General features: G+C 40.3%; 1 protein-coding gene across 1 annotated transcript in view; it reads left to right on the top strand.

Annotated features, from left to right (window-relative positions):
* KYNU (kynureninase) overlaps positions 1 to 24,075 on the top strand; it is a 57,179-nt gene that overhangs the window by 825 nt on the left and 32,279 nt on the right. The window contains exons 2-8 of the mRNA XM_072342149.1: positions 5,473 to 5,662; positions 6,325 to 6,429; positions 9,960 to 10,080; positions 15,869 to 15,951; positions 21,126 to 21,187; positions 22,415 to 22,486; positions 23,874 to 23,948. Of these exons, the coding sequence (XP_072198250.1) occupies positions 5,494 to 5,662; positions 6,325 to 6,429; positions 9,960 to 10,080; positions 15,869 to 15,951; positions 21,126 to 21,187; positions 22,415 to 22,486; positions 23,874 to 23,948 (687 nt within the window). The 5' untranslated portion in view covers positions 5,473 to 5,493. The remainder of the gene's footprint in view (positions 1 to 5,472; positions 5,663 to 6,324; positions 6,430 to 9,959; positions 10,081 to 15,868; positions 15,952 to 21,125; positions 21,188 to 22,414; positions 22,487 to 23,873; positions 23,949 to 24,075) is intronic.

The raw sequence follows: 24,075 nt of genomic DNA, 5'->3' as shown, positions 1-24,075 counted from the left end.
CTCTCTTAGCACACTCCAATTCTCTCTTGTGCAGTCTTGCTCTGCAGATAAGACCTCTTCTGTTTAAGCTCACCCGTTAGAGAATTGACGCTCTGTAACAGTGAGATAGATCTGCACGCTGTTCTTCTACAGTTCACAGTGGCTTCATCTCTCGTCCTCTGGTTAATTGACAGCATTGTAAGGGGGGGAGGGGAAGACAGATCAGTGGGTTAGTTCTCAAACTTTTTCTTTTTTAAGTTGATTTGCTGATTTCTTTAGCCTTGAATTTTAGGGCAAAGGTTTTTGTCATTGTTTTCCTTCATCGCATCTGAAGAGTAGAGAAGAATAGCCAGGAAGAGGGAGTCAATATTTCAATATTCCTATTACCTTGGATGTCCATGAAAACAGTCTCTGCTTGCATAGTTGTTTTTGTGGTGTCACAGACAATCACAGACAAAACTCAAAACACCATTTTCAAAAGAAAATGCAGTAAGAAAGCTTGCAGTTTGTTGTTCTTGTCTCTTTATTTCCAAGGACATGCTGAAAAATCACACTGTATTTTAGGTTGTTGTGATCTAAATGGCCAACCAAAGAAGACGTAAATACTAAGCCGGACTGAATGATGTTTATTTTATTACTTCAACAGCTGGAATGTCCCTATATCCTGCTTTTCTTTTTAGCCCAAATTCCTGGTGATAAAAATTGTCTTGAGTAACAGATCAAGGGTCTTGATAAAGGATAAAGCAAGACAAGTAGTGGCAAGTCATTTGACAGTATGAAGCAAATACAAGAACTAATGGCTTGAAGTTTGCTTTATTTTGGGTCTATGCCTCCATATTTTTTCTCTGAGATGAGATGATGAAGTGTTTCAGTTCAGCAGCGTCAAATACAGTGGTGTTTACTGAGAATGGAAGTCCAGATAATAAACCGGCATTAGCACAGGCTTATGTGCATGCAAGTTCATACTGGAGTTGTGGACTAAGTGTAAATTTGATACAACTTTGACTGCTTTATCTCTCCTCAACGTTGATTTTATTTATTTATTAACTTTTTGGTGCTGAATGAGGTAGAAATAATAACTCCTGGCTGCTTTGAGTTGACTTATGCTCTAGCTACATGTAGGAATGGATGTAGATCTAGTGCAAGCAGTGGGGACTGAGCTGAAACAGGAATACATAGGTGATATACGCTTTGAGGTGATCTTTGCAGGAGGGCTATAAACTCTATTTGTCTCTAATTTCACTTCTGACTCTTCTGTTTTCCCACATTGCCAAATCCACGCTCCATGTAAATTCCCATTGCTCACCCTGCCATGTTCTTGTACACTTTACTGACTCCTGGCCGCTACGTATCGATCTGCTCCTTCCCTAAAGTGAAACAGCTTAGTTTAAAACCACTTTTGTTCTGGTTGTTTGTGGCCCCGTTCTTGCACCTCTGTGGGAGAAAGACCTCAATCAGAGATTGTAATATTGCAACTGTGATAAAGAAGAGCAATATATATATACTTATATATGCACATAGACACACAAGCCCTCACTTTCTGTTAACTCCGGGGTGGGGGTGGGGGTTGCATGCTCAGCCTCTACTCAGGTCAGAGTCTGACAGAGCCAGACATGTGACTGCAGCTCTTTCCCAACACAACTCATGCATTTGCACAAGGGTTTCCTCATCCTCTCCCAGGAACGGCTGCCAATCTCGGGGTAACCTCACTTTTCTATGGAGGGGGTAAAGATGAGCTTTATGTGTGCAACTGTTTGCAGCACCTCACCAGTGCTGAGGTCGATGCGTGCTTAAACTGCTCTGAGTAACTGGAGTTTATCCTAATTCCTCTGTCACGTTCCCTTGCTGCAGCTGTGACACTGTTCTGTAACTTTAATTACACGTTGTGTTTGCTGCTGTTGCTGGGTGTGCTGCGAACATTTGGATTTCTCCCCCCCCTTTCCCCCCCCCCCGCATTCCTGTAATGTAAACAGATCCACTGAAGTGTATTTAACCTGAAATAATCTCGAACGCGTTGCTTTGGGCTGTATATTTTAGGAATTACCTCCTGCAGTTCTGTATGCACGAAAGCAGTTTCCTATGTGCAAAGATGGGAGGGAGGACCGTCCCTTTCGGGTTGCACGTAGCTCTAGGTTTTCTTTGTTTCAAACAGCTGCAACCCACGATGCTATTGGTGCTCAGACCAGGAGTGCTTTGACGGCACGGACCTGTTTTGCTAACTTGCATATTGAACGTCGGTGCACAATCCCAACGCTCAGAGTTCACTTGTAGGGTCACCTGCAAAACTCAAAGGTCTGTGGGCTGAGCCACGTTTAGCAACATGTTGGACAGCCATTGGAGGGCAGAAAGTGCAGGACCTGCTATTCCCCACCCCCCCCCCTTCCCGATAAGCTGTCCCCCGGGGCTATTGACACAGCTATTAAGTAAGGATTCGTTGTCTGCTCGTGTCAGCACTGTCTTGGGTAGAAAGACTGTGAGTAAAAACTTGGAATGCTTGAAGAGAATGTTTAAAGGGGCTGAGGGACTGTACAGTTCTTTTATTGAGGGCATCAAAATACAAACATAGGCAGAGTAGAACTATAAAACTACTGTAAGTGCATCAAAAAATAGGAGAGATTGTTCTTATAATTAAGCCTAAAGGACCTTTGTGTGCGACTTTGATAGGATAGCTTGTTAATATTCATGCTTGTTTCTGTCTAGTCAGTAAGCTATGCGTAAAGGACTAAAGAGATACAATCGCATCTGTGTCATTTGCCTGACTTCCTCATCTGTTGTCTTTTATGGTCTTTCCACTGTTTTCTATGGGTTAAAAATTGCAGATGAAATGAGTTGGTGCTCGTGCTGATCAAACATGTAGAGACTTTGCTTGCTTTTGGTTGCACGTGCTTTTTTCGAAAGCTAAACGCTGCCTGCACTCACTGTTGAGTTCTTTACAATGAATCCCCTGCATATGCCACGAGGGTGGGAGAAGTAAGGGCTGAAGTAGAGACTTCCTTTTGGGGGTGGAGAGAAACTAGTGAACAGCAAGATACCGTGTAGATATGCGGAACAGAAAGAAAAGCTGCAGGAGTATTAAGCCCTATGGTAGGGGAAGTAGTGAAGATGTCAAAAGAGCAGGGTAAAAACTACTAGTAATAAAAAGCTGATTTCATGCCCTCTGGATGTCCAACTGAAGAACAGAAGTGCTTTCTTATTCTGGTCTTAGAGTTCGAATCTGGGATTTCATTCCTCAGTAGGATTTTGATTGATTTCTATTTTAGTAATTCTGTCTTATGATGTTTGTATTAAATCAGATACTTCGGAGTGGTTAATCGTTTTTAGCTTCTAGATCTTTGCATTGGATGTTATATTTGCTGCCAAGATTTAATATAAGAATTAAAATAAACAAAACTCGTTGATCAGATGCAGCAAACTATAGCAATGACAGGGAACCAGATGCCTGATCCAGAATTTGTCTCTATTAAAGCCTATTGACTTCACTGGGTTTTGGGTCAGGCCTCAATTGGATACAAAACCCGTTTAGGCTTCCCACACAGGTCATTAGATGACCTGGGTTATGATAGCTATTAATCTACTGTAATAACTCTGTGTCCTTATGATGAAATGGAGAAGAGAGACAGATGGAAGGATGCTGTCATGTCTTTGTGTTGGGAAAGCAAAGAATCTGCAGCCCAGATGAGAGGGATCTGGTATGTAAAAAACCATACTATCCTCCATCTGCTGGTCATAAATTGCAATGGAATTAGCTGACATTGCCTGCATGAGCTAACTAATGGAAGTTACATTTGTTGTAGTCTCTTATCCAGGAGGGAAGGTGGGGATGGCAATGCTAATGTTCTGCGTTACCCCTCCTATGGACTTGCTCTGTGATACTCAGCTCCCTGCCGAGTACAGCTGCTCTGCTGAGTAAAGAGCCTCAGCTGGACCATCCATGGAGGTCTTAATTCAGGAACTATGTTCACGAGTTGCAAACAAATCTAGCCATTAATGAGAGGGAAGGGGAGCCTGGCTACAGGGAATGTGAAAGATTGCTGGGTGGCCTTTTTATCTGGAATGAGGCAGTGAGGAAGAAGAGGTATTTCCATCTTCAGGGATTTTGCTTCCTTAGTATGCACTAGATCTCTATTAGAAAAGAATACAGTTATATCTTGCTTCTGTGTGTACTGGACATTCTTTCCCAATAATTGCTGTGGAGGAGCTGGGAAGTGGTTCCGACTGTGTCTTCAGGAGGTGATCAGTTGGTGTGTGCTGTTTTCATCCATGTCAGCTGTTCCTTTAGTATTGCATCCAGCAACTCACCACATCGTAGCTGTTCACCTCCTGGAAGCCATAGAAAACACTGACAAAAAGGATGCTCAAATACCTTTCTATCACTTTTCCAGTTTTCCTTTCCTTTTTAGTAGTTGAGAAGTCATTAGGATGACTGGGTAAGGATGATTAATTTGCTGATGATGAGGAGATGTGAACAATCCATGTTCAACAATTGGTTATCTCCAAAGGCTCCTTAAGATGAATATTATCAGTTAAATGAAAGCTTTCTTTTTCCTCTCTGTGTTGCTGTGATGGGGGGGAAAGAAGATACTGTGTAGTTTATTAAGTCTGGAGAGGAATATTCTGATTGTAAATCAAACGATTAAATCCAATAACTGACATCATGCTGGCCATTTACCTAGAGTATAAAGAGGTTTGAATTAATTGGCATTAATGGAGTTGTTATATTTAGGGGGTTATATTGAAGTACCCACAGTTGTCCTTACTGTATGTGGTGATGAAGTATGTTCTTCTGAATGATGGTCAGGGAGTGGCATTAAAACTTAATTTAAAGAAAAGAGCAACAACAAAACCCCACTAATTTACACTCTTCTGCTTGTTGCTTGACTTGGGCTTTGTCCCTTTCTTGGAACAAAGGAGGTAAGACCATGGGATATCTAATGTAGCTAGACTTAAATATTTTAAGGTCCTGTTTTTGGAAGCATCTTATGATGTCTTTTTAATCTACACTTCCTGCTCTACCCCTGTACATTAGCACAACGGGCCCCTCCTATCTGGCAAGGAAGAAAAGCTGAGGGAGTCTTAAGCGTTGCAGCCTGGAAACAACTTTCAGTGTAGCTGTGCACCTGCTATCTTTAGGAGCACAGACTGTAATAACAATGCTGCCTCTGGTTTTCAGATCCAGAGACGATGGATGAAGCTTCGGTGTTTGTAACTGCTGTTGGTCTGGTGGGGGAACTGGGAGGCTGCTGATATAGCTTAAACGGGGAACAGCAGTGTATCTATGGAGCTGAGGGGGGAAAAGCTTTAAAAACAGAAATACACTGCTATGTATTTACTTGAATTGATCAATTTTGCCATTATTCGTTCACATTTCGCTACTTAAAAGCTTTAAATCAAGAAAATGTGGGGCCTTGAATGCTGCAGCTTTGGTGGCTGCTTATCAACCACTTGTGAATATACATTCTGTAGAAGTTAAACTGTGGCACTTCTCCTTCTAAGGTGAAATTGAATGACCTGAAAATGGATCCATCTTCTACCGCGCTACCAGCAACCATTATAGAGCAAGCTGCCTCGCGGCTAGGATGCAGCCCAGCAGACAAGAAACTTGCTTTTCGCTTAGATGAAGAAGATGAGTTAAAGCATCTTCGTGAATGTTTCTATATCCCAAAAGTCAAGGATCTGCCTCCAAGTGAGAATCATAATTACAGTGGAAGAGCGGGGGGAGGGTGGGTGATTCTTATCTTTTGCATATGTTTATCACAAATCACTGGAAATCATTGTCACTTATGAGATAATTGAGCAATTGCTGTTATATCTGAGCACAGTGTGTCCCTGGTGTTGCTAAATCAATCCATCAACTTATTCTAGCACCGAAAGCTTTATGCTCTCATTCCCTTCCTGAATAAAATGTGAGGATACAGTGCTTGCGTGATGCTTATGCTGTCAGTCAGCTGCTTTGAACAATATAGTGACTGATTGAAAATTATAGGCAGAAGCCTTTCTAGCTAATGGTTTGAAACGGCAATGTCGCTTACAACTTCGTAGTTCAGCACAGTTACTTCCTCACTATGATACAGCTCGGTGTTATCTGTCTAGTTACAGTTATTTTAGTTAATGAAAGGGACGTTATGTATATTATATTCACATTTCTTCCTTATTGCTAGTAGTGGAGATGATGTTTTTTTTTTTCCTGAGGTTGGATGAAGGCTGTGCCTTAAAGCAAATAATTACTCTCAGCAAATAATTCATTATGAAGCCTTTATTTGAGGATTGCTTTCCTCATGAATTGCCTACAAACAGATAACTTCATGTTCCAGTGTAGCCATGCAAAAGAGTCTCTGCCTTTTTCAGACTTGCTCCTGATGGTTGTTCTGAGGAGACTGGATGTAGGTGCAGAGAGAATTCTGGTCAGGTTGTTAAGAGAGGACCTGCTGTGCAAGCAGCCAGCCAGGAGGGGTAAGCCAGGAGGGAGGACTTGGCTTTTTATCAGCACTCCTGACAGAAAGTATAAAGCATTTCCACCTTTGGATGCTCTGGTGCTGTGCTTGGCACTGCTGCCAGTGGGTTTTGTAGCTGCTACTGCTGTTGTGTGTCTGGCCTCAGATGAGCAGGGAAACCTGGTGTGAGCATCTACCTTCAAAGGCCATGTGCTCTTGGGTTCTGCTCTGCTCCCCAAGTCCCATTTGGGTTTATTTTCATCTCACGTGTCAAATACATGGGAAACAAAACTTGCAGTCTTTTCAACTGGTATTACCATGGATGGCGTAGATGGTTATGACTATGCATGGTCATTTTTTTCCAACATTTATTAAGCTTTTATTAAAAATTAAAGAAAAAAATCAACCATACAGGTTTCTTGCAGAATATTTTTGTTAATGTTAACGATGTGTTTTTGTGAAGCTAAGCAGCCTATTAATAGTATCAGTTGAACAGCATAAGAGAACCCATCGTTTTTGTGTTCCCAAATTGCCAGGTTCCCCTCCTGCTTTTTCCCTCCCTCTGTTAGAAGCAGCTTCCCTGTGAAACACAGTAGGGGTGTGAGGAAAAAATATATATATTTACACTGCAGCATAGAGATCTCTCATGACATTTATCTTGGCACAGGAGCGGATCCTAGATAGCTTGCTTAAGATAAATGTCATTACAGAGATTAGCCATCAAATACTTTTATATATTTACATAAAGTGCAACAATGAGGTTTTATAATGAAGCCTTACAAGAAGCAGATGAGAACATCCATAGGAGACGACTGTAAGATTACATACGTGAAAATATTTAGGAAGTCAGTGTAGTAGCTTAATTTTGTTTTCGGCTTACAAACTGTCTCAGCTGTCTATAATGTTTATTTGTTATATCGATCAGGTAGAAACAACTAGCAGTCTAACTCCCTGGCAGATCTGAGGTTTTATGGGCAAGCCTGAGGGACAAGGCACAGGTGAGCAAATAAGAAGAGATGATAGGAGAAGATTTAGGGAAACATTCACATATCATTCCCCTCTGAGATGACAGCGTAGTCTCTAATGCTTTTTCTTGCATGTGGAGAGAGGTAGGAATGACTGGATTGCATTCAGGTACCAAATTGTCAGTCTGATTAAGGCTGTTGTGTGCGTTTTGTCATCTCATAAAGGAACTGAACATCATTTGCTTTTCTTGAGAATAAGAAGTTGTTCTGGAATGAAATTGTTAAGCTGTATTTCCCTGAAGAGATGGTTAAAGGTAGTGTTAGTCTTGTGAATGCGGCTCTTTGTTTGGATAGCTTCTTGAGGATGTGTGCGTGGGGAAATAGGAAGAGGCGATCTTTCATGCTTCAACAAGGGGTGGGATTCAAGTACTTTGTAAGCAGATTTAATCCATCCTTTCTGGCTCATGAAAACATTATTTTGGTCTGTTTGGGTTGAATATTTCTGAAAACATACTTGCTTTTGAAGTTTGAAAGTTATAGAAATAAATCTCTAACGCAGAAAAATGGTGTAGGCCATTGACCAATCCACGTGAATTCATTTAGATGTAGGAATCATTGATAATATATCTAATTGAGGTATCTTTAGGTAAATAATTGATAATGTACCTTGTGCTGTTTGAAGGACTCATTTCTGTAATTATCTATTTTTTTTAACCAGTCTTTATCTCATCAATAGATCTTGCTTCTTACTTGAATATCTCACAGACCTAGTTATGTCAACCACAGCTCCACCAGAAGTAAAATGGGCTGTGAGAAATAAGGGTAATTTGGTGAAAGATAACTTGCCTTAAACTTGATTGTAAATGATATCACAATGACAGTGGAAGTTTTTGAACGTAGCGAAGCGCTGATCAAAACCAGACAAACTAAACAACGAAGCAAACAAAGCCCTAGAGTAGTTTGAGAAGCAGCAGTGGTCCAAAATGAGTATTTTAACGATGCCAGGGAGGAGGCAATAAACAGCCTTTTGTGAAAAGGAAGAGTATAGCCTCATATAAAGGCTGTAGCATGCCAGAAAATAGATATCAAAAGTGACAGATGTAAAAGTAGAAAAATACATTCTGTCAAAGAAGTAATGCTGCTTCTTTCCAGCGGCAACCCAAGAGGTGTTTTATCTAGAGAGAACACTGGTGCAAGAAATGCTGCCTTGTTTATAATTCCTTACCTGCTTTAATGCTTGATTGAAATATAAAGAGTAGCAGTGAGATTTAGAGCTTGAATTCTTGAGCAAAGACCCTTCTTGTTGTTCCCAATGAGACCATATTGTTGTGCTTCTTGATAGGAAGAGAACTGTTAATAGAACCAATTTAGGGCCATGGATGATATTTATACCTCTCTGCTTTCATTCCTATTAAAATATGGATGAAAAACAGACATAGTATCTGTAAAACAGATTAGGCTGAAATTGCTCTCTGACTTATGCTTTTTAAAAGCTTCTAAAGCTTTAAGGAATAAATTACCTAAGTTGCCTATACTTCTGAAATATGTGTTCCTGGTGAAGTTCAATGAGGTTGGTAATTGTTAGTGTGAAAGGTAGTAAGAGACCTCTTCCCAGACATCTAATCTATTTTTCTGCGGCTCTATAATAATATTTTCAGACTGAAACGCAGACTTGTTTAGTTCTAGCATGCATCTCAACATACTCCCTCGTTTACTAAAAATACAGGTAATGTTAACTTAGGGTTTTGTAAGTACCTGTATAGGTGCATGCAGATTACTTACAAGAAGATCATCTGTCCCTCCAAGGATGTCTAATGTGAGGAAAAAATAGACAAAGGCAATGTTTGGATTGATAGATGATGACATGGGGTAATTAGATTGTTCAGAACATCACTGGAGTTATTATTTATAAATTTCCAGGCCTTGCTTTTCTCCTAATCACTGAAAGAATTTGTCAACATACATTTCCTCCTCCTCACCAGAGGATGACATGAAGTGCAGCCCACAATATATGCTGACGAGAACTTCTGTGACTGCCTTATAATATTCTGTAAAATGAATACATTTTCCTAAATAGCATTTTAATCATGCAGAGAGATCTTAATGAAAGACACAAATTTATCTAGTCTTATCTTCTATTAAGCGTACAATTGAAGTAGTTTCACAGCTCAGAATAGTGGTATGTTGATGATGTGGACGGTCTGGTCAGGGAAATGCTCCATTTGCACTCACTGTTGATGATGAACCTGATGAAATCAGTGCTGGTGGCTGCTTTCCATGCAGCTGAGAGACGTGGGGATTTAATACTACCTGAACTTGCACTAGTTCCAAAGTGGGTGTATGTGAACTTGTCCCCAGTTTGCAGGAGTGCCAGGGAGTAACCACTTGCCCATTGCTGTGCTGTCCTCCTCCTTAGAAGAGGACACTTGTATGATGAGGTCACTCGTATGGTGGGAGGAAGGCTGGGATGTTGCACTTCTGTTTACGTGTGGGAAGCTCTGAAGCAAGCAGCTCTGGGTGGTGGCACATGTGGGTGTATTCCTTTCTTAGGCCCACTTGTGTTATTTCTGGTTTCCCATTGCAGCTGACCTGACCCTGGTGAACGGAGAGGAGAGCTGCATATACTTTGTTGGGAATTCTCTGGGACTCCAGCCGAAAAAAGTTAAAACTTACCTGGATGAAGAACTGGACAAGTGGGCTCGAACGTGAGTAGATCAAGTGAAACACCAACTTATGCTTCAGATAAGCACTCTGCTTTATTTTGGGATTTGTCTTAGAAATGCTTGGGTAGAAGAATAGTGTGCTTAAACCCTCCGCAGCACAGGAGTAAAATATATTCAGCATCTCTCCAGAGCTGTTTAAATCTCCTCTAAAGGTGTGAGAGGTGAAAGAGGCAAAGAGAAACTTTCAGCTGTGATAACCTGTGCTGCCTATGATGGCTCTGCTTTGACCCATCCGAAGGGCTGCGCAGTTTAACCATCATCATCCAATTGCTGCATGAGTTTATACACAAGGTGCACAAACTCACTTGGTTAGTGCTGTTTGCTGATGAGCGTGATTCAGTTTCAAGACTTGTGATTTTTCTAATTTATACTTGAACTGCTTGAAATGGCACAGAGCACAAGTGGTGTTACTGGGGAGGATATCAGCTCTTCTTGACCCAACTTTATGCTGCAGATGGAAGCTGCATGATGTAAATGTGAAAAAGTTTGTAGCTGCTGTTTGCCTTGTTAATAGATGGATGCTGTGAACTAATAAAAATGGTTTGCTGTTTCTTATTTATGACTTCTTTTCTGAGAAGCGAAAAGAAGGCTGAGAATGAATGGGAATGGGGTTGAACTTTGGGAAGCCCTCTTTCCTGCTGGTTATTCATTCAGCGCAGCACTGCAGTTTCTGCAGTCATTGGAAGAAATTGCAACCTTGTCCATTGCTGTATGATTATCGTACTTTATCAGAGAAACAGCTGAGTTCTTTCAAAAACTAAAAGGCAGATAGTGCTCTTATCTGTTAGTGATGCACTGGGAGTGCAAATGTATTTCAACTCCCTCAGTGCACCTTTTTATTGGTTCACTTCCATCCCTATGTTTGTCTTTGCTACAGTGGAGCATATATATTTTTTTCTTCCCCCTCAACGATTATAAAATTTTGGAAGAGAAGTGTAGGCAGCATGTAAGCAGAAGATCAAAAGCCCCTTCAGTAGTTGTATCCAAGGGGGAAATGTGGCTGGATGTGATTTCTAGCCACCAGAAGAGAGGCAGCAAACCTAAAACGGCTGTTTGGATCGGAGTTGTATTTTTGGCAAACAGATAACCCAGAATGCATCAAAGATTTAAGTAAAATAAATTTACCAAAATAAATAAATAAAATAAAAGAAGGAAAAAAAGAGATTCCAAAATGATGCTGGATGCAGTTTTATTTAATGCAACTGAAACGGTCAGGGTGAGGTCAAGCAAAATTTGAACTGAGCAAAGAAAATGATGGTGACAGTGAAGGAGAATCAAGTGATGGGGCTGCGAAGGGACAGGGAGCTTGAACACAAGTAGTGCTTCTGTTCTCATCACCAAGGTCAGCAAAGGTTAGCAAAATCTAGTATAAGGCAGCAGCTGAAGTTTGCTCAATGGCTTCTATGTTGGCAGTGTGGAATTCAGAGACTGTGGCTTGGGTAAAAATAAGAATCAGGACTCTAAGAAGTGGCATATGAATTAGAAACATCCTTCAAGTCAGTGGTGACCAAATAGGTTGCTGTGTCATGGGGCTCATCTCAGATGGCTACTGCACTGTCTACTTAAAATGTTTTCACTGCTGCTAGCTGATGGCAAGAGTGAAAGGAACAATTACCTTGGAGCTGCTGCTGGGGATGGAAAGCTTGGGGTTCTGGGTTCTGATGGCTGTAACTCAGCACAAGGCCCATAGAGAAAAAGGCTTGCACATGTTTTCTTCTTTCTTGTGTTCCCTCTCACACTGGAACTTTGTTTCCCCCCCACACACAGTTCAAATGGAGGATTACTGCTTTCTTTGCTGGCTCTTCTGACTCCAGCATAAATTCTGATTTGGGATTTTCTTCTTTCAATGTTCGTCTCTTGTTTTTGTATTAATATATAGAGATTGCAGATTCAAGCCACTGATGCTCTTAGTGTAGATTAAAATAAGAGTATTTGAGACTTGATCTTGTTGTTGTTTTCTTGTTTTGATTGCTGCTGAATCTGAGGTTTCCTCAGTAGAGGCAAAGGGATGAAGGTTGTCTCCTCCATGATTAGCCTGGAATCACCAAGAGTCCACTTGTCCACAGTTTGAAATCTAAAAGACCAAGGTTCCAGTGACTTGCCTGGTTGGATGAAGGCCAGAAGATGCTTTACAGTCTTTTTTTCCCTCTTCATCTGCCAAAGTTGTTTTTGCAATTAGTGCATTTTATAGAATAATTGCATGCAAACATGCACAAATATAAAAGAAAAAACCCATTGCCCTCTGCAGTAACTCATTGAAGTGGAGTTGTTAAATCAGGGTGGAGTCTGCTGTAGGTCAGTTGTGCTTTGCAAGGAGCTGGTAAGGGAGGGGAGAGCCTGTGATATGGAAGTTAGAGAACTGAGCTTGTTTGGTTGGGCAAAATAAAGACTGAAAGGGAAAAGGACTGCTGGATGTGTCATGGTATAAGCATTAGGGGGGAAGGAACAGTGTGTGAAATAACATACTGGTATGGTAAATATAAACTGAGAATTAATGCACCCAGGGTAGAAACTAATTAACTGTATACACTTTGAAGCATTTAAGCAATCTGTTAACAACCTTCTGGTATGAATACAATAGAAAAAAAATATCTGAGTCTGATGAGGGCTTTATGAGATGGCACCTGCAGTAGCAAAAGGCTGTTTTTAGTGCATGTAAAGGTATCTTTGGTACTGCTAAACTCACCCTGCAAGAAATAGCAGCCCTGTAAGCAGCTTGGGCAAAGCCACTTCTCTGCCATTCTGTAAGAGTCATCTCTGCGTTATATTCTTCAGCACACTGTATGGTAGGACTGTAAATGTCTCCTTTAATGCTCTGGTTTTTCTGGTTTTTGGTCTTTTGGTTTGGTTTCTTTTTTCGGTTTTATCTTCAATCTACTGCTCCATACAGTGCTTTTTCCTTGGATATGTCCTTTCCATTGACTGTTTCTTTGCTTAAAGCCAACATGAAAGTTAAGAGTCTGTATTGGCTCCTTAAGCAGCTTGCAGCCTTTTTGGCAAAGGAGCAAGAAGGAAATTTCCATTTGAACAAGATTTGGATGAGTGCAGAAGATTCCTGAAGCTGGCAGTCAATGTAAATCCCCGTTGTTACCTCCTTTGAAACCTTGGGATCATATCAGAAAGAGTGTTTTTAGTTTCCCAAGTGACTTATAAATCTGCCAGGCCTCAGCAAATAAAATGTGGCATTGAGATTTCTTCCCAAATTGCAAAGAAAATGGTAACTGACTAAAAATTAATTTGCAGAACGAGAAGTTCTCTCAGTAGTTTAAGAAATGGATCTATTTGTATGACGCATTATGATTTGATGGGATGTGTTTTGTATCCATTAACTTAGGTACTTGGATTTAAATCTCTCTTGCTATCCAGAGTGCAGTGGAAGCAAAATAAGTTAGGTTACCTGTGTCTGAAGGGAACACCAGAAGCACTGTAGTTGTCCTTAAAGATTATTACCCCCAGTGCCTACCAGAGCTCAGAGAGGGGTGGTGTAATATACAGAGAGATAAATTCTCTGAGGCAGAGCATAGAATTTTACAACCTAAGTGGAATAGGATGTATTGTGCCATCAGCAAAGGCTACAGAGTTTCATGTGATTAAAATAATAATAAAAAAAAAAAGAAGTCAAAGAATATGCCTTTAACTACCATTTCAGCTGCAATAATTTTTGTCTCTTGGCATTTATATTGGCCATCAAGAGGAAGGCAAGCTGTAAGATGTGCTATAATAATATGAATAATAATTAATGCTGGTTCTCCCCTCTTTCACTGTACTCAATTTTTTCGTGTTTTCTTTTCGAAATAAAATAATCTCATGGCTGAAATCTCATATCTGTCTTCATGAAAACTTGAGAATTTATTCCGAGTTTTTTTTTGTTAGTCTTGTATGTTGGTAGGGAGAGCTTTCATCGGTAAATTCCCATTAGAAGGACACTAATGGCTATAAAATCAGAGAAAGCTAATGAGAGTGAATCCCATCGGTAGTTAGGGCTTCTTTTTCCTATCTTATTATGTTCAGTATCCTCTTTGAGAAATACAGATCCCTTCAGGCTGGGAGCCACTGAAAACCTGTTTTTTTTTTTCTTTTAAACAATCTGTATTATGCCAAATTTTCTTGATTACTGTATTACACTTAAGGATAAGAAGGGAAATTGGCTACAAATGTCTTGCTGTTTGTGAAACTCATACCACTGTCTTTAGGGAAAGCAGCTGCATTACATCCTGATTGGAGAAGATAGGAACAGCGTTTCTCTGCTTACCCAGCTACTGCCCTTATTCTTCATCTATGAAATGCTCTTGTAAATGAGCGCTATTTCACACTGCCCGCTTCCTCATCTCAAGATCTCATCAGAGAGTAATTCCGAAACTGAGAAAAGCAGTCAGCTGCTGAACTGTGACCTTATCCAAATTAAGGAGTGAGGTCCTCCTTTTAATCTCTATGGAGTTAGACTTGTTGAATGCAGGGAGACTGCATTTTGTCTGTAAGAAATGTTCAGTATTGCCTGTGTCCTTCTTCAGCTATAGATTTAAGCATTAAGTAGTCCAAAAACAAATGGTATTTCACAAAGAAAAGGCAAAAAACATTGGTAACAAATGGCATGCTTTGTGGCGGCTTGTATTTTCTTTGCTTAGGGCTGGGGTTCATTTGGAAATATTCCTATGAAGCTTGAGTTAGAGACAAGTTAATCAGAAAATCTGACTGTAAAAACATCCAGGTTATCTGTGTGGGAGGTGGAGCAAAATTCTGCCTGAGGCAGGAAAGATGGAGGTGGGTGGGTGAAAACAATCCTCTAAATAGGGTGAAGCAAGGGAGTCTGGCTGGGAATCTCTCATGCACACTCCTTTGTCGTGTCTTAATCTGCCAGAAATCTTTCGATTTTAAGTGAATATTGTAGGCTTGTTCCTCTTTAAAAGGTTTATTACGTGCTGCTCTTCCTTTTTCTCATCATAACTTCTCAGGCTTATTTTTCCCTACCCTGTCTCCTACTGTCTCGGTCCCTTTTTGAAGCTGCTTTATACTCGGTTCCCATGCAGCCTGGCATTTCTGACTCCACAGGTACCCTGTGGTGCTCTGCAAATGTGAAAATCATCCAGTGTGAGACAGAATGAGATGGAAGCCCAGAGCAACATTCCCTGGATTAGCACCATTATTGCTTTTCTCAATCTGCCTTCATTTGCATATAAATCTGAACACCGCCTCCTCTACATTTAAGAAACTTTACCATTTTTGATCTTTATATGCATGATGGCTTCCTTAAAAGTTCAATTCTGGCACATTTGAAGCTAAATAAATTAATAAAAAATTAAAGGCACTTAATCCAGCACTGAACAGATAAGTCTCTTTGGAGTAGCGATGCGTTCAGATCTGTAGTGCTGGCGTTATCCGCTGTAGGCAGGAACAGTTTGCAAAATCAAGTTTCAAAATGCCCTCTGTTAAAGCAAAAATGCACATCCAGAATAATCTGTCGGGGAGAAAAGAAGCAATTTACAGGCAGTAGTTTGGGCAGCTTTATGCTGAAGGGTGAGTTCAGAGGGGAGATTTGTGTGACAGAAATTGGTTGACAAGAACAGTTGAACAGGCCTCCCATGGAGGTGGTGGAGTCACCATCCCTGGAGCTTTTCAAGTAATGGGATGGATATGGCACTGGGGACATGGTTAGTGGGCATGGTGGTGGTGGGTTGATGGTTGGACTTGGATGATCCTAATTGCCCTAACCAGGTATATGTCTTAGGATTGACCCAAAGGCAGTAGTGTGTTTTCATGTCTTTCCTTGCAGAGGGGTTCATGGCCACTTCAACGGGCAGCGCCCATGGGCACTGGCGGATGAATGCCTTGTGGACCTGATGGCTGAACTGGTGGGTAGGTATGAACTGCTGGGAAAACCTTCTCTAGAAACAGAACCAAATTTAAGATGGGAAACCCTGAAGCTCTGTAACCAGAACTTAATTCCTTGTATTCTTTCTCGTTGAAGTAGTTTTATCTGATTGCCTAGTACATGGAATAACACTTTATTTTAAGGCTGCAAGTGATTTAAGAGATGCATGTAGGAAATAATATACGAGCATATGCATATCATGGAACTAATTGCAGCAAAGGGTTTCTAGGAGCCTCATAAACCAATTGGTCTAACATGCAAAGTCCTTTTAAAGGGCACTTAGCATTACAGATTCTGTTCCTCACTCCTAGAAGTGAACCAGTGAACTTTCCCTTTGAAGAAATGATTTCTACCTAGACATTTTCTGCTTTTCCTCTTTTCCCCATCACTAAATCCATGCTCATATTTGAGAACTGCTTATGTCAATGAAGCAGGTAATTGGGGCAGGACCTGCTATTTGTAAGTTCCCATTACCCTACTGTACTCCTTGTGGAGTCCGAGTGCTGCAGGACGTGGGCAGTAAATGCAGCTGGTTATTCTGGAGATTGAAAAGTAGCCCTGGAGACTTCTCCTGGTGAGTTTGCCAGCTGCAAAAGCAGCCATCTGAGTCTGAATGCAAATTTCCTTTATTGTGTCTTATTCTGGCCTGCGTGCCATTGCTGAAATAACCTTTCACTGGGATTTTGTTAAGATTTGTTGCTATTAGAAGGGGGAGGAGAGATGTTACTGGCACAGTCTGTTTCAGACCTGTTTTCTCCCCAGTCCTTACACTTGCTGTCAAGGTTAGGCTAGGAGGTTCTATTGAGGTTTGTCCAGTATTTCAATTTATTTGTTGGGCTTAATTGTCAGTATTGATCACTTAAACCAAATTATCATGTGTTCGTTTGTGCCTTCTGTAAGGATAAAATATTACTATTGTTGACTGTTCATATGCTATGTATTGTCTAGACTTGGAGAAGAAATTACACGAGACAAGTGCTCAATGAGAAAGGTGTGTTTTTTCTCCTTCAGGCGAAGCTAATGGATTCTGAACAGCAGGAAAGGGAGACATTAAAGGATGTTTAATGACAAGCATACTTATAAATTTATTTTATTCCTAAAGCAAATAAAGAGAACACATGCCAACTTTGACTTCTCTACAGAGTTTCCAAATCAGTAGATTGTTGGAAACTATTACTGGAGTGGAACAAGTGCAGGAGAATATTTTTATACTTGGCTTATCTGTGATGTAAGTGACAAGATAGTATAAATATTAGGGAGGCTATGCTGGGCATCAGTGTGCTGTGTGGAGCAATCCCACTTGCAGAATGAAGCGAAAGCCAAAAATGTAGATCTACTCTTCTGTCTTTCTGTGTTTTGGAACTTGTTGCTGTAGTACTTAGTATTCCCAAGGGATTTCTTTAGTTTGACCAGTCTTTCCTGGCAAGTTGATGCTGTTGTTCTTTTGGGGTAGAACTGGGAAGCTTTGGGGAGGTGGAAGAATATGTCCAGTCACGTAACTAGCTTGATGCATAAGAAAGGCTTTTCAGTTGTAAACCTTGAACTTCATTAACTGGAGGGCACTGCGAGCACATCATTAGTCATCATATTTGTGAATATCTGCCATGGATCAGTTTCCATAATAGGGTTCCTGATCACCTGGTGGGGTGCAGGTGTGGGCTGGGCACTGACCTCCTGCAGGTGTCAGCTTTGATTTGGCACAGTTTTAGTTTAATGTCACTGCAGAAAACAAGGAGTCAGGTGGGGGTCTTCTCCCCTTTGCCATCTGTTCTGTTGAGGCTGCCAGCTCAGTGCATTTTATTTGTTTAATTAAAAAAAGAAATGTATTTTGGGTGCAAGAACGGGGAAATGGGCCAAGCTACTCTGAACTTATTACAACAGCTTGCTTCATTTTGGAGTGCGATATAAATGTTTCAAAGTTTTCTATGGACATGATGATGATTGAGGTCACCCTACTGTTGACCTACTTTGGTTTTAAAACACTTCAGTGGGAAGCCTTTCGTAGTCCTGTTGTTTTCCTCAGCAGTGCAGTCAAGGTTATCATTCTGGATTTTGTCCTCCAAAGGTTTCTCAGATGTGTATAATTAAGAAATGGAATATGTTTCAGGCTGAAATCTGATCTGTGTGTTCACACATCAGTAGTTATTTTTAATTTATATAATATAGCATTTTTCAGAACCTATGGAAGCAATCCTTAGAAGGTAAACAAATTAATCTTTTCCAAATAATAGATGCATTATAAAAATGGCGTTACAATGTATCAGTAAAAAGATAGAGAATAAATGCAGGAAATGTGTTATGCTAAAATGTTATTTATTATTGTGTCTTCCAGCAAGATGCAGTAGATGAGTTGAGTGAATTCTGAATTTCTCTTTTTAGTGATTTTGATGCGGGAACGTAAACAGATTTTTATGCTGTTTTTATTCTATATTTAATATGTTATGGAAGAAGAGGAATTGTCAGTGCTCACTCTAAGTGGTAGTGAGTGAAAAATATTTATTCAGGAATGGGCTAAAGACTGTAAAATATCTCTGCCCATCTAATGGTTTATAGTGCTATAACATCTTGCTTATTAAATGCGGTCCCATTTTCTTGTTCATTGAAAGTTACAGTAGTAAATATGTTGTGAAATGCAGAGTCAAGGTCAGCGGAGGCCAGAGCCTTTTTTCCACCCTCACACCAAGCAGCGTAACGTGGTGCCGCTAATCTCAGCTGCACCTACCAGACTTTATTAAAACATTACAACCTTGGCAGGATCACCTTCCAATGGAACAAGATTAACTGTGTGGCTGCTGCTCCACGATGTGCTCAGGCAGGTCTCTGTTGAGGGAAGACTGAACACGGAGCAGATTTGTAGTGACTTTGAGTGATAAGGAGTATTTGAAATAAGCAAACCGCTTTTAAAATGGGAGCCTTTAGTCTTTGTTTTCAATCATTTCACGGGACGCTTTTTACTTATTCTGCTGTGGATCAATCTCCTGCTGCAGACGGAGAGGAGAAAGATGGCAGTGTCTGCCTAACACAATCATAATTGTCTCTGAAGTTGTCTTTTGCAAATGCTGCTTCCTTTTATTAAAGAGGAGATTTATCAAGCAGAACATACAGGTTTTAGCCTGTCTTGGAGATATGGTATAAAGTTAGGAAAGAAAGAAAGCAAACATAATTTTGTCTCCTGTGTGCCGGGTCTTTGAATATTGTAATAGGTTAATTGGATCATGGAAAGGTTGTTTTCTGAAAGCAGAGCAGGTTATAAGGGATAGCAGTTTTCCAATGACACGGATGAGGTTTGTTTTGTGGGCATGAAATTCAATAATGGAAAGCTTTTAATAAATATATAATTTACGGAAGACCAAGACTTACATGACAAATGTAGTGTCATATTTAATTTGGAATGCTAGCACGCAGCTAAAAGTGATCTACAGATTAACCATTGGTTTGATATGGGAGCGGTGCAGCGGGCAAAGGGTTGCTTATGCAGAATTTGCTGTGAAAAACACAGATTTCTTAGAAAGAGCAGAGATAGAAAGGAAAACACCATTTATTTATTTCTTTTCCCCAGCCTCAAGAGTTCCATAGAAACATTAAGGCTGCAAATAACACCGTTTTGAGCTGCAATCACTGACTAGCTGTCTTTGTATCTGCAGTAGAATTGGGCACAAGGTGACCTTCGAGCAGCAAGGAGCTTGTGGATGCAATGCTATCAGAGGAAAGAAAAATCAGAGGAGAGCAGTTTAAGTGAGGAAAAATCTTATGTTTTCTGCTCAAGAGATAGGTTCACTTGTATTTCTTCTCACAAACTCCAAGTTCCTTGTGTTTGGAGGAGGGAAGTTGGGACATCTTTTGTCCTTCCTGGCTCATCCGCTGAACTGGCCCTTTGGGGTCACTGGCAGCTATGAACAGATCTTGCTATTCAATAATTACAGATTTCAGCAACACAAAGAAGGCCATTGAATCCCTCAATCAAGGTAGTTTGTAGCTTTTCTGTGATGGCTGAAGCTGAGACCTGCCTGGCAAAGATTTATTCATAAACTCTTCTTATTCATAGATTTCTAAGTTCTTTGACTATATTTCCTTTTATCAAGCTCAGCCCATGGCTATGTCTCTTTCCAAGGTTGGTGTAGTTGTAGCTCAGGAAGCCATACTATTTGGGAGTGCCTCTCCTGTGTTGGTTAGGGACCTTGTGTACACACTAAGACCAGGACAGGAGAAACACAAGATTCACCTCTCCTTTTCTTGCAGCTCCCTTTCTTTTTTTCCCCAATATGTTTTCTTTTCCTCTTTCTCCATCAGAGTGGCTGCTGGCCTCCCTGCCTGCTTGCATTTGCCTTCATCTCTCCCTGTCTTCAGCCTCTTTCCACCTTCAGCACACTCCACTGATGGGTGATGACTACAGCAACATGCACAAGCCCATCTTCCTTCCAGCTGAAGAGAACTCTCAAAGCACTGATTCGTCAAGGGTGAATTACTGCTTTTCAACAACAGACATCAGGCAAAACATAAAGATAGGAATTGATTTTCTCCATATCTCAACACAGTGCTTTGCCTTAGAGTCCCTCATCCTGCCTGAAACCTTTCACCAGTGGTTGGTAAAGGTTTGAGAATTCGTTACTTAATACTCTGTAATAACAATTAGTTGTTACTCCATTAGCTCTGTCTGTGATTAACTGTGGCCAAAAGGCATCTGTTACTCCCCTCCCTAGAGCTATATAGCTATGGCTGCTTCCTGTTAAGTTGCCACATTAATAACGACCTGTTATATTCATTAGGCCATTTCGGCTTGTTTTTTTAATTAGAGATGAACAAAAATAAGTCTGAAATCTTGCTTTACGTATAGGTTTATGACCTGATTTGTGTCTGAAGTATTAATGGCAATAAATTTACTAGTGGTTTGCCAGGAAATGGAAATACTTCATTGCTTTTTGTTTTTCTGTGGCTGACCTGGAAAAGAAATATTTTCCTGCTAGTGTGGTGTAGTGAGTCAGACAAGAAATCTTTTTCCTTCGCTGTGATGACACCTCAAATATTTGTTTGCTTTCCTGTCTTTAGAGAAATGTTGACTGAAAGCATTTTTCTTATATTACTTTCTCAACACTTCACAAGGTTTCTCTGAAATAGTGAATAAAATCCCAAAGAGTACGTATATGTGTTTTTATTTCAGGTGCTCAAAGACATGAGGTAGCCTTAATGAATGGACTAACTGTGAACTTGCACCTTCTGATGGTATGTCTTCAGAATGTTTATCTGATGTGTTGACAGTTGTTCTTTCCTTTATTTTTGGATGGCCTTGACAAGCATGTTTTTCCTTTATCAGGGTAAGTAAACTGTTTTGTAGGGAACCCATTAAGGCGACACCAGGCAAAAGCTTAACTTTCCATTAAGCCCTTGAAATAGTATCTTGAGCAATGTCATTTCTGTACAAGATCTGGCTCTACTTGAACAGAAATGCTGGTCAGAAAGATGACTTCAAGGAACAGGTTGCCCAGGAAAGTGGTAGTGTCATCATCTCTGGAGGTATTTAAGGGAAGGGTAGATGTAGTACTCCAAGGACGTGGGCAGTATTGGTGGTAGATGGAGGTTCTTTCCAACCTTAATGATTCTATTCTATTGAGCTTTTCTTGTGTGTGTTGTGTGTCAGCAATCAGAGAGGATATCAGAATGTTAATTGATGGTAATTAAACATCCTAAATAGCTGCTCAACTCTGGATTCCATGCCACATTTGAGAGTGAAAGACAGACAAGATCAATGAGTGAAGATGGAGCAGCAATGTCTACTAAATTTCAAATCATTATTTAAGTCCTGGGTTTTATGTAACTACAAATTGCAAAACATCTGTTTGTTGGTTTTTTTGACACTGTGGCCTCAAACATGATTTCCTTTTAAGTAGCTCCCTCAACTCCCTCTGCCTCTACTCTGTTGTCATGAACAAGAGGGCTCCTAAGTCTGCTCCTTCTCCTCCTCTTGGTGATGATAAGTAGGAAAGGCCTTTCATGCACAGGTGCTGAGATGGGTGAGGGGTTTGCAGAATGGTCCTTTCATCCGGCTTGTTTCAGAGGCAATGATTTGATAATTAATGTTTTAGAGCTGAGATGGGAATGCAGTTCTTTTGTGCTGTTTGCTATTCTTCAGCCACTGCCTTTACTTGGGAAGATGGGGCTGGGTGAAGTCCAGACTTTCTTGTCCACAGTCAGATCTTTGCTTCTGATTCTTGTAAGAGGAAGTTTTCACTATTGGGTCTTTGTGACCTTCATTATGAATCTATGAAATACAGTATTGTAATGCTTTCCTGCTATGATAAATGTTATATGGACAGAGAGAAACATTAGTGATTTCTGGGGGATTCTCTGTAGTCTGCGTGAAAGTAAAGCAGTCTTTATTAAGTTACATGCTGGGAGGATGTCTGCTGAGGTACATTTCAACATATCTTTCTTTTTTTTTGTTCCTAACAGCTATCTTTCTTTAAGCCTACTCCAAGACGCTATAAAATTCTTCTAGAAGCCAAAGCCTTTCCCTCTGACCATGTAAGAAATTAATATTTTACCATATTTGTATTATTAATCATATTTTTCCAAAGGATATCAGTAGCCTGATTTGAATATTTATTAGCTCATCTTGTCCAAGTAACGTTACAATAAAAAAATCTGTCAGAAGCTTTTGAGCTAAGCATATTTTACAGATCATAGCTTTATTCCTTTTGTTCAAATAAAAAATGTTACAAGAGGAAAAGATTGAATGGGCACATTGATTTATTAGTCTTTTTAAAGACATCGAGCAAACTACTGGCCTAAATCAACTCGAGTTGTAAATGTTTTATTAATTCTTGTTGCTGTTTTACTTTATGAAACCGAATCAATACAAATTCACAGCATTAACACTTATGTATCCCCAGACAGAGATGGAAATGTTTGTTCTTAGCACTTTGGATTACTAGTTCAAACATAATTTGTCTGCTATAAAATGAGACACAATTGTCCATGCGTCATAGCTTACAGAAAATTAATCTTTGCATTTGTGCCCCACTGCTGCTCTATCACCAGCTCCGTAAACTCATGGAAATGGGTAACAAATTTGATTTCTAAGGTGTGACAGACACGACTCAAACTACTTCCAAGTTTATTTGTGTTGAAGATGGCAGCGCAGGTGTATAAACCTCAAATTGCCTTTATTCCAAACAAAGGCAATTTCATGCTAATCTTGCATTTCTTCCAGGTGTACTTGTACACTGGGACTCCATCTTCTTAAATTTCAATGGTGCTTCAGTTATACTCCGTGCAACTCCTGTCACTTTGGTTCTTGTCATGTAATTTTAATCTATTTCACGGTATTACTTGATAATTTTTATGCCATCTCCAAAACCATTATTTATTGATTAAAAAGTCGGTGTGTAAGAATTCAGAGCTCTCATTTCCTCCTGGCTGTGCAGCGTATGAGGGTAACATGGGCAAGAATACGTGCCAGCCAGCTCTGTTTGCAGGGACAGCAGTGCATATGTGACAACTCGGGAGTTAATGTGTGTCAAGCAGTGTGCCCAGGTTTAGCAGAATAAGTTATAGATTGTGCTGCTGTGATTTCACTGTACCATTATCTGTGCAGGTTTGGTTTGCTGATATGTGGCAAAGCGCATCTTCTGCCTTGTTTCCAGCCTCATTCTGCTCTATGAGCTCATCGTACAGAATTTAGGCTTTGACTTCATCTTTGCTATCTGATGTGAATTCAATTCTGATCTATTCAAACCAAAGGAAATCTAGAACGTTTTCAGAGAAGTTAGATTAGGCTTCAGGCATTAATTTTAGTGAAAGGCAAGCATCTGAATTGCTTTTCTGAAGTTCTGCTGTGCTCGGCTTTTTTTCATTCAGTTGCTTTATCATGTACTTAGGCTAATGTGCTCTGCATGAAAATCTCTTGCAGTACGCTGTTGAGTCCCAGCTTCGACTTCATGGACTCGATGTGGAGAAAAGCATGCTCTTGGTGCGGCCACGGGAGGTTGGTGAGATGCACGTCAGCTCTTCTTGCTAATCCTAAGGCAGAAACGGATGTCGTATGAGAAAAGGCATATGTTTGCAGATATTCTAGCAGCTGACTACAGAAGTTACAGTCCCATGTTCCCTAT

The sequence above is a fragment of the Excalfactoria chinensis genome, chromosome 7 (genome assembly GCF_039878825.1).
Source record: "Excalfactoria chinensis isolate bCotChi1 chromosome 7, bCotChi1.hap2, whole genome shotgun sequence".
Classification (NCBI taxonomy): Eukaryota; Metazoa; Chordata; class Aves; order Galliformes; family Phasianidae; genus Excalfactoria; species Excalfactoria chinensis.
This window is presented reverse-complemented; position numbering and strand designations above follow the sequence as displayed.